Raw genomic sequence first — 10,707 nt, forward strand, 5'->3', positions numbered from 1 at the left:
CACTAGGTTCAAAGAGAACAAGGGAGGGTACATCCCTTGTGGATCTTTGCTTGTAAAAGGATTTTTACAAGGTTGAAATAAATCTCAAGGACCGCAGGTCGCTTGGGGACTGAATGTAGGCACGGGTTGTTGCCGAACCAGTATAAAACTCTTGTGTGTTTGTTTCCTTCTTCCCTACTCTTTTACTTTCCGTTTTGCATTTAATTTTCGCTTTTACTTTCTGTTAAGTTTCTCTTCTACTCCTCATTCTCTTAACAATTTAGTAAAAGCCTTAGAAGAGTAATTTTTAATTAGTAAAGGTTTAGGAATAATTAATTCAACCCCCCTTCTTAATTATTCTGAGGCCACTCGATCCAACACTGAAGTGGTGCGCTTGATGACCTAGAGCGGTGCGCTTTGTGAACCTGACAGCTCATCTTCTTCTGGATTCTTCCTCGCGCTTAGCCACTAAGTGTCGCGCTTAGCGAATGCTCGCTAAGCCAGCAGCTTGGCTTAGCGAAATAGTGAAAAGTAGCACTTTGCCAAAGTTTCCTATTTAACCTGAAATTGATTATTAAATGCACAAAACAAAAGTATAAATTATCTATTACCTATATTTAACAAAAAGTACTTATAGTATTACAAAACAACCATAAATTGGGAAAGTTTGATACAAAATACACAGGTTTTATATGCAAAAGTTAGTCGTATACATCGACTAACAATGTTAAAAGAGGATTAATCATTTTTATAGTATTTAGGTATAGTTCTTGCATGGGATTGTAAGCTCTGATCATTGTGACATCTATGTATGGGAATTATTATGTGCTCAATTTGTAACACCTTGAAATTTTGATAACCGAAAATAGATATTTTGATGTATTTCTTGTATTATTTAATTACTTGATTAATTTGGATTAGTAAAGTGTTGCGTGAATTATCCTTGTGCAGCTGCTTGGTTTGGATATTATGTTATTTGGAGTTTGATTAATTTGTGTTGGAACTATGTGATTCCGAGATTGATCCAAAATTTGTTCGGTAAAATCATGATCTCAGATTCCTTAACCATTGAATCACCTTCAAATTCAGAATGTAGGCTCGCAACCCATGTATGCACGTTTTGACCATTGGGATTTGCAAAATAACATTTGGAGTGTGAGATATGACATTTTCACAAAAGTAGTAAAATATGTTTGAGCATGATTCTCCCAGAACTCGCCCAGGCGAATTTGAGTTGGGCCAGCTCGCCCGAGTGAGTCTTGCAAGTTATAAATATGTCCAGCAGTGTAAAACACACATTTTTCTCCCCTTTTCTCCCCCAAACCCTCACCCAACACCCCCAATCTCCTCCTCCACCACCGTTGACCATCGGTGACCACCACGAGTCGTTGTTGATTACCGTCGAACCACTGCACAAAGAAGAATAGTTTAATCGGAGCAGAATCTTCAAAACTCAACTCAAGGATTCGATAGAGAACGTACCCTCCAATCATCCCTTCACAGTTTCTTCAAGGTAATCATGATTTCTAAGCCTTGCCCTAGTTAATTTGAGCCTATTTTTGCATCTCTTGTGACTTGGGTACCATTATTGAATTTTTTACACTTCCTTTTAAAAATCCTTGAAAATGAGACATTGTAAAAGTTTCCTTTTTATGAAATAGACTTCATTTTTGTAACCTTCGTAGAACCCTAGTCACAGTGGCATGATCAAAATTTCAAAAATGACATCTCTTGGATGTGGATCTCAAAACACCCCTTTAGCCCCTTTTTAAATTGAATGAGTATTTGACCCCTAAAGTTGATATTAGCCTTGTCTTTGAAATATATATGAAATTGTCTTCAATTTAGTATATAGAGCTATGCGTTTGGACGAACAGACATGAACCTAAGAGATCTCAAAACAACGCCGCAAGGAACTGACAGAGAGATATAGATAGGTGTGGGGAGTTTATTGTTTGTTTACAGCTTTTGATACCATAGTTGGGGTCAGGGAACCCAATTATGGGGATGTATGTTTGACCATGTGCATACTGATTTTCAAGAAAAAAATGTGTTTTTAACTAATGGGATGTTATATATTTGTTATTGATGATTGAAATTGTGAATGATGTTGTCGTTGTAATGATTGGAATTTTTGGGAAAAGTCTTTAATTACAAAGGAGACTATGCCCAAAATTTTGTTTTTGTTTTTCTATTTACTTCTTTATCAAATTTTAAATGGGCATCAGAGTTTGTTTTGAATACCATATTTCTCCTCTTTAATTTAGAATTTTCCTTAAAATATCATTCTCGTGATATTATGGATGGTTTTTGTATAAGGTTTGTGTTGTCTGATGACCTGGGGAATGTGAATTCCAGGCATGAATTTATAAGTGTGTATGTGGAATGCGATTGCTTGTCATGTTGATGATGGTATTGATATGAGATGATGTTGATGATGATATTGAGATGAGATGATGTTGATGTTGATAATGACATTGAGATGAGATGATGTTGATGTTGATGATGTCATTGTGATGATGTATGTTGTGTATGTACATAGGGGGTGCAGTGACCATGTTGGATATCCTTGGATATCCATGGTCAGTGCATTGATGATACTCATGTTTCATACTTCATATTGCATGGAAATAGTATAAACTTTGTCACTAAGTACTCATAGTTTTTCATGAGAAAAAATACTTGTACTTGAGGGCATGTTACTCGGTTTGGAACTTCCTTCTTACTCAAGTTGATCATCATGGGAAGGAAGTTGTCTGTGCTCGACAGGGTGACCTCTACACTAGACACTTACTGCATAGTTTTCCTAAGTTAGAGTGTCATGTGGGCACGCTTAGGCTATTTTCTAATGAATGGTACCACATTGCATTTTAGAGTTGAGTCACGCACATGCATCATTCTGAGCATAATTGATTTGAATTGTGGAAAAAGTTAATGACTAGTTTGTTAAGTATATGTTGAACTAATGAGTTATTGAGAATGATTATGGTTATTGTTTTCTTGCTAAACATTGTCATTGGGTGTTTGTTGATATTTTATAATAAATTCACCCTTGTAATTTTTGCATCATGTAGTTGGCATCTGTGATGATCTCGAACTTTTGTTCGTGGGAGCAAATGAGTAATAGTGGGTGACTTGAAGAGAAGTCTTTGTTGGAGGCACTAAACCGAAGTGATAACATTGAAATTTATTTTGGGAGAGAGTTGTGTTTTGTTATCAACTCTTCCTTAGTTGATTCCTTGACTCTTTTTTATTGGACATGTAAATTTCAGGTTTAGATATATGTAAAAACTGAATTATATTCTAACATGTGAGTGATGTATAGTGATTTAATATATATATATATATATATATATATATGTGTGTGTGTGTGTGTATATATATATGTATCTATTCATGTTTTTGTGCGTTGTTTGATGGATGTATATCACGGAAAATTTGTCCTCATTTTCATAATCAAATTAATAGATTTTTCACTAAAAATTGAAATGTCACATTTTATAATTAATGAGGCGGATTGTTACACAATTACCTTGATTATGCTATCTTTTAAGATGTATGACCTTTGGAGTGTGAACCCTTTACAAAGGGTTATTTATCCAAATTTGAAATTAAAGTGACGAGATATGTAACATCTTTTACCACAATTGTTTTTTAAAAAATTAATTTATTTTCAATCCATAAGAATTATATTACTAATTAATTAGTTGTGGGATAAACGGTGCCACAGCTTCAGCTAGTCAAACCACTCGACTAGCCTAGGATATTCACGCGACAGCAATGACACCGATCAGCAAATCCATATGAATGTGTAAAATTAAAAAAGAAATCCAAACAATGAATATCACGTACACACAGAAAAACTTAAAAAAAAAAAAGATATATTAAGGAGATGATACAAGATTACGTGAGTACTCATTTTGCATCTTTTGTTTTGCTCTTTCTTTGAGATGCTTATTCTCTATACAAATACAACAAATGAACAAGTTGACATCCTCCTCTCACCATGATTACTAATCCAAGATCAGTTTCCCAAATAAAACAATCTTCTTCTTGTTATTTTCTTATTGGTCTTGTTGTCAACAAATTAATGCTTCATATTCACAGGACTGAGAATAAGCCTAAGTTATCAATGAAAAAAGAGAAATCAACAAACAACTTCACTTAATCTTTTTTTGTTGTCCGGGTGCATTTGGACACTTAGATCAGCTTCAAGCCTCAAAAGTCATCACAATGGAACATAGGGGGCACAAAGCCGTTGAGCACGCTGAACATAATATCATCCCCTTCTCCATATCTATGGGAATCTTCACACTCAAAATATGTTTGAATGTCATCGGGAAATGTGCATGACGGCAACTCAGACTCCGACGGCGGTGTTGACAAATCTGTAGCAGAAGTCATCTCCATCATTTCCTTAAACTTGGATGACTGAAGCAAAAGTCCTAGGGCTGACGTGGCAACAGCTGGCCGAGGCTGAGTCATTGCCGCTTCTTCATTATTGAATGACTCTTGTCTGTTGAAAAAATTGAATCCTTGTTGTTGATTAGAGTTTGAGGTAAAGTTCGTCTCACAATTAGGGTTAGAGTCAATAAGATTAGAGTTGACTGTGGTGTTGTTATTATTGGGCTTAAGCCACTTGATATAGCGGCTGAGGTCGAAATTGGTCACAGCGTTGACTCCTCGATATTCAATAGCTGCCATGTCATATGCTGTGGCAGCTTCTTCTTGGGTTGCTGTAAAGATTGGAAAGACAATCCATTCAAATTAACGCATGTCATTATCATTTTATGCGTGCTATTGATTGCAACTGAAACGTAATTCGCCACAAAAAATTAATTATGTCATGGCATCTATATTGAGGAATGATATTTGTATAATAATTTTTCACAAAATCACAAGAATTTAAACAAGTTAAATATAAAAGATAAGGATAAAAAGAGAAAATATGAGATATGATGAAAGTGATATTTTAAAGATTTTATGATCGACTAAAAAAGATCACCAATGTTACTGTTACTGGTATTTTTAACAAAATTAACAAATTAATATTTACTAATAAAAAGAAAACACTAGTTACTAGTATTTTATTGGTTAGCACAATATAATTAAATAAAATAATTAAAAGTTAAAAAGATAAATTTGACGGAAATTCATAGAGTGACCGTTGATTTAAGTATTCTTACTAGTATTCAGCAATTTCAATAGAAATCAGAAAAATTCTTCATTTGAGAAAAAAAAATCCTAAAATATATGTCATTTTAATTTTTTTTTCGTTAATACTAATTATTCTTTTCATTAATAAATGTTACTTTAATTTTTAATACTAAGATTAATTTTATAAAATTATTATTCTTTTTCATTTATTTATTTATTTATTTATTCGTGTAAAATAATTTAGGACGATATTTATTTTAAAATGAAGAGAATAATATTTTACAAATGATAACCAATTAACTAATTTTTTTATTAAAATACGTAAAATTATATTTCTCATGATTTCTTTTGTGTTATTATATATTTTTACAATAAAAAATTTCTTCTTTTTATGATGGAAGAATTCTTGGTGAAGTCTTACCGTAAGTTCCGAGGTAAAGATATTTGTTGCCGAAAACCCTGCCAATCCGAGCCTCCCATCTTCCGTTATGATGGTGTCTAAACATTAAACCAGAGTCACGAAATTTCAATTACAATGTCTCTGCTTATTTTGGTCTGATTTTCTCTCCGTAGAATAAATGGATCAATGATAACAATTGTACCTTGCAACACCTCTGTATTTAGAAACTCCACGAGAAAAACCGCTGCTTTTCCTGCAAATTTTTATTTTTTATCGTTTGCTCTAAAGAACGCCAGATTACATGGTAACTTCTACCGTAATTAATCTTGAAAGTTGAAACATAGTAAAAGAAGTAAGAGTTTTACCTCCTTAGTGATCCAATATACTCTTCCCTAGATTGACCCTCCATTTCTTTCAGTTCATTCTGGTAGGTCGATAACTACAATTGACAAAAGTGGTTTGTTTTATTTTTTCTTCTAAATTAGTATTTCCTACGACCCTTTTACAACCGTTTCAGAAAATTGGTTGTCCCCCTGTATAAGATATTTTTTTAATGTTGCATTAATTATTTTTCTTTTAATTAATTAACTAATATTTTAGTCAAGAAAATAAATCAATTAAAACTCAACCCAAACCAACCCATTTGTAAGTGGTTTGGGTTGAATTGATCAATGGATCAAAGCATTAAACTTCTATGTTATTTTTTAAAATTCAATATTTTTTATTAACCTAAAATTTTTATTAAATAAAATATCGTATACATTACTTGTAATTGTTACATGTAGTTGAATAGTGGAAGAAAATAAGATTAGTGGAAAATCACATTAACTTCATGGTATAAGCTAACATACTATGTTAACATGGTTTAAAAATTAAAATATAATAAACAAGTTCAAGCATCACACCCAAGAAATCTAAAAACTAAAACTATTGTAGTATTTGAAAATTTTCATTGCTCTCAAATAGTCAAATGAGTCATGGAGCTAAAACTTTAACTAAATCTAAAATAGTTTAAAACAAATTAAAAAGTAAAATAAATGTTCTACAACCAATTGGGAGTTGAGTTGAAGTCCTAATTTCTTTGTGATTGAAACCATGAAAATTGAGATAAGAAGAGACGGTTTCACTCTTAGTTATTAAGTCTGATAATAATAATAATTGATTTTTTAAAATTAATATATATATATATATATATATATATATATATATATATATATATAATAAAAATTAACAAGTTAATGGGATAATGAGTCCAAATATTAAAATTCGTTACCTAACCTAAAATTCAATAGGTTTGGTAAAATTTGACCTAAACACAAAAAAAAAAAAACTCAATCAAAACTATTTTAGTTGATTTAAATCAATTCAGATTCATAAATAACCTACACCAATAAACACCCCTAGGTGAGAAACAATTAACTGAAAATAAAAATATGATTAATATAAAAATAATTAAGTATAATTTTAAAAGAATATTATAAATCACTGATATATTTAATGATATTAATTAAATTAACCAATTTTTGAGGAAGGTGTGAATTAATTGGGAGAATCTTATAAAAAGGAAAGGGAGGGAGTATATTTAACTACTAAATCACTAGAGTGTTTTCTTACCGGAAAATTAAGAATGGTATCTTGACCCCAGTATTTCAATGCTGCTAGATCGTAAGCATGTGCTGCCGCCTCTTCATCGTCATAAGCACCTTCAAGAGCAGAGCATCCTTAATTAGTTACTCGGATTATGCTTTACATTTTTCTGTTTATAACAGCAAATCATGTAATATCTACGTACCGAGGTAGACTGATGTATGGTATGTGAAGAACCATTGCCACAACACAAGGAAAGGAAACTATTAGTGAATTCACCAAACTAACTACATAGAATTGAGTATACTAGCTATCTAATTAGTAAAAAAAAAAAAAAAGAACGAAGATGGCTAGGCTAGTAAAGGGCATGAAATTACCTTGTCGTCCTTTCTTGTTCTGTGACTCATTCCAGCAATTCTTGTCCCACAAATGAGCTTCGTATCGGCCAGTCCATCGGTGCCTGATCTTGGATCAATGAGCACCCATTTTATTATTTTACATGAAATCATAAGAAATAAAGGGAACAAATTTAACGGGAAATGGCAACAAAATCAAATAATTAAGACGTGAAAGATTTACTTATTCGAAGGATTTATTATTTTTTTAGTCTTTAAATTTTTAAAATTTTTATTTTTAATCTTCAATTTTTTTTACTGATTTTAGTTAATGAACACTTTTCTATTCTAGGAACTAAAATTAAAGATTAAGAACCATTGACGAATAAAAAATTAGGGACTAATAACAAAATCCTAAAAAGTATACGAACTAAAAATATTACAAATTCAAATAAAAATTAACAAAGAAGACCTAACCTAGTGACTCCTCTGTATATTGAGCTGCGTTGAGGTGGGGAATCTCTAGGGACGCTTCTCCTTGTTCGTTTCACCTTGGCGGTGACAGTGTTAGTTGTGCTAATGTTATTGTTAGTGCTTGCATTGATTTTGTGTGTTTGCTGCTTCGCCATGGAAAGAAATAAGATATGAAAGCAGAGATACTAATTTTAAGGAGATATATGACTTAGTCCACCAATGAAGAGGGTTTTAAAGGGAGGGAATAGGGAACGAGTTGTGCTGGCAATTACACGGGATAGCCGGCTATGGATCGTTGTTTCTGGCCGTCTCCCAAACCGGCTCTCATGCTAAATTCTTTCTTCCTTGTCTTTACTTGAATTATCGTGTGGTGTGGCTATCAACCGGTTTGATGTATCTGCTATGCTCTCTTTATTATTTATATTTAATAAGTTTTTCCTTTGTTTTGTTCCCACATAAAGAATTATTCTTAGTTTACATTGTTTTCAGTTTATATATTTTTTAAGATAAGTTTATTACGAAATTTTTTAAAAATAATTTCATAAAATTTGAGAGAAAACACGAGGAAGCAAAGGGAGTCAAGGATGAGGAGATTGTGATGACAGCTTGGTTAGGATTAGTTTGTTTTTATTCCAAGGGTTTCTTTAGGTCATTTGAAAGAGTTATTAGAAGCATACTCTCATTTTCTCTTTTATCTCTACTAGTTTTTGACATGTACAGGAAAATAGGTTATTTATATAATTTTAGGGTGACTTTGTATTAAATAATATAGTTCTATAAAAAAATTATTGAACTTTTTTATTCAATTATTTATTTTGCATATATTGAGAAAATATTAAAAAAAATCAATTTAATAAAATTAAGATAACATGTGTTATTGTTAACAAAATAATTATTGTTCAAAATTTTGTAAATATATGTAAATTGTTAGAAAAGATATGTAATTCATCGTTTATTCTTCACATGCATGTCCCAAACACCTAAACAAAGAAAATAAAGATAACAATAACTCAATATTGTATTATAAATATATATGTAAAATGTAATAAATAATATTAACAATATATAACATAATGTATATAATTAATATATATGATTTTGTATACAGAAATTTTTTATGAACTATATTTTAAATTATAATATAATGAAAACTTCGGTTACAATATGTTTCTATTATAGTAAATATGTTTAAGTTTCAATCTTATGTTGCATCTCTTTGTCAATTTGAAACCACAAAAAGTTACACTAATTAAGAAATAAAAAATAAAATGGTAATAAATATTGAAATATTATATTAGATTAGATAAGAAATACAATATAGGGAATAATATGTAATAACAATACCTGATTTAGATTTTGAAAGACTTCTCTATAAACAATATTTAAAGTGACATTTGAATTATTTTCATCTTCATTATATATAAGAATCTTCAATGCTTCACGTGTTATAATCATTGATACATACAATTGTCTATGTGAAAAAAAGAAAACCTGTAATGGAAGACAAATTCCAACAAGTTTGAAAGAATACCCTTGATATTTGTTTATTTTTATTGCAAAGGAAACAACTATTGAAAATTGTTTATCCTGAAACTAAAATGAAATTCTAAGAGTAGATGAAATTAATGTTAATCTTGAGATGAAAACCTTTTTTCGATGTTATTGTCAGAAATGACTTTTGTTTTCAATGACTCAATTAATAAATGATTTTAGAATATTTATATATTGAGGTATAAAATTGCATAATTAAAGTTATGATAAATAAATAAATTATTCTTATAAAAGAATGAAAAATCTATTTTTTACACAATAACATATTTTTTGTCATTACTTAATTTTTTTATTTAATAAAAAGAATTATGAAAAAATCAATATAAAAAAGATCATTCGCATATATAATAAATAATACTAATGTAAAAAAGAAAATTATTCTTATAAAAATTCAGAAATTGAATTATCATTTTATGTGATACTAAAGTCATTATCCCATTAAAAAAACGTGTAATATAATTTTATATATAGTTACGCCGTCCGTGTTTTATATGTATTAATTTAAATAAATAGAAATTTTTTGTTACTAAAATCTTTATATATAGCTAATTAAATATAGCAGAAATGATGAAATTAAGCAGAGCTAAAAATATTACTCATTCAACAAGTCATGCACTCAAAATAATTAAATCATGACCCAAGTAGAGGTAAAAATATTACTCATTCGTTGCTTTTTAATATTCAAGTAATTTGCTAATCTTTTCAATTAAACATGTTTTGTTTGGAGGAGTGTGAATCTCATTCAAATCATCCTATATGAAATACATGTACAAATAATTAATTTGGAGGTTTTGTATATAAAAAAGTAATACATGATATATATTAAATAATTTAAAAATTAATCCATATACAACAACAGTATCCAAGACATTTTAATATTTGCTAACATTTTATTTCTTTCTTTATTTAACATTCAACATTAATTTGTGATTTTAAATTGAGAGAAAAATTCAATATAAAATTGAAACTTAAACATCATTGCTATGAGAAACATACTTCAAAATATATATTAAATAATTTAAACATTAATCAATATATGACAATATATTCTTTATTTGGGCACTTACATCACTAAGCTTTGAAAAGCTTTTTGGATTTTTTTCGGTCTTGCATTAGTCATTGGGTCTTTCACCCATTACTAAAGATACTTGAAGTAATTGAACCTTTCGCTGGAACATATCAAGAAGTAATTCTCTTTGTGCTTTTTGTCTAGCACGCTTCTCT

The 10,707-nt window shown here is 30.0% G+C and overlaps 1 protein-coding gene across 1 annotated transcript; it reads right to left on the reverse strand.

Moving 5' to 3' along the window:
- Window positions 1-3,573: 3,573 nt before the first annotated feature.
- On the reverse strand, window positions 3,574-8,311 carry LOC100795869 (AP2-like ethylene-responsive transcription factor At1g16060). The gene is made up of 8 exons (XM_006579154.4): window positions 7,936-8,311; window positions 7,501-7,583; window positions 7,329-7,337; window positions 7,151-7,239; window positions 5,902-5,975; window positions 5,739-5,789; window positions 5,558-5,634; window positions 3,574-4,715 (listed from the first exon to the last, which is right to left on the reverse strand). Exons 1-8 carry the CDS (start codon window positions 8,085-8,087, stop codon window positions 4,198-4,200), a joined length of 1,053 nt encoding a protein of 350 aa, XP_006579217.1. The 5' UTR covers window positions 8,088-8,311; the 3' UTR covers window positions 3,574-4,197.
- Window positions 8,312-10,707: the final 2,396 nt, after the last annotated feature.

Source organism: Glycine max, chromosome 4 (assembly GCF_000004515.6).
Source record: "Glycine max cultivar Williams 82 chromosome 4, Glycine_max_v4.0, whole genome shotgun sequence".
In the NCBI taxonomy this organism is placed as follows: Eukaryota; Viridiplantae; Streptophyta; class Magnoliopsida; order Fabales; family Fabaceae; genus Glycine; species Glycine max.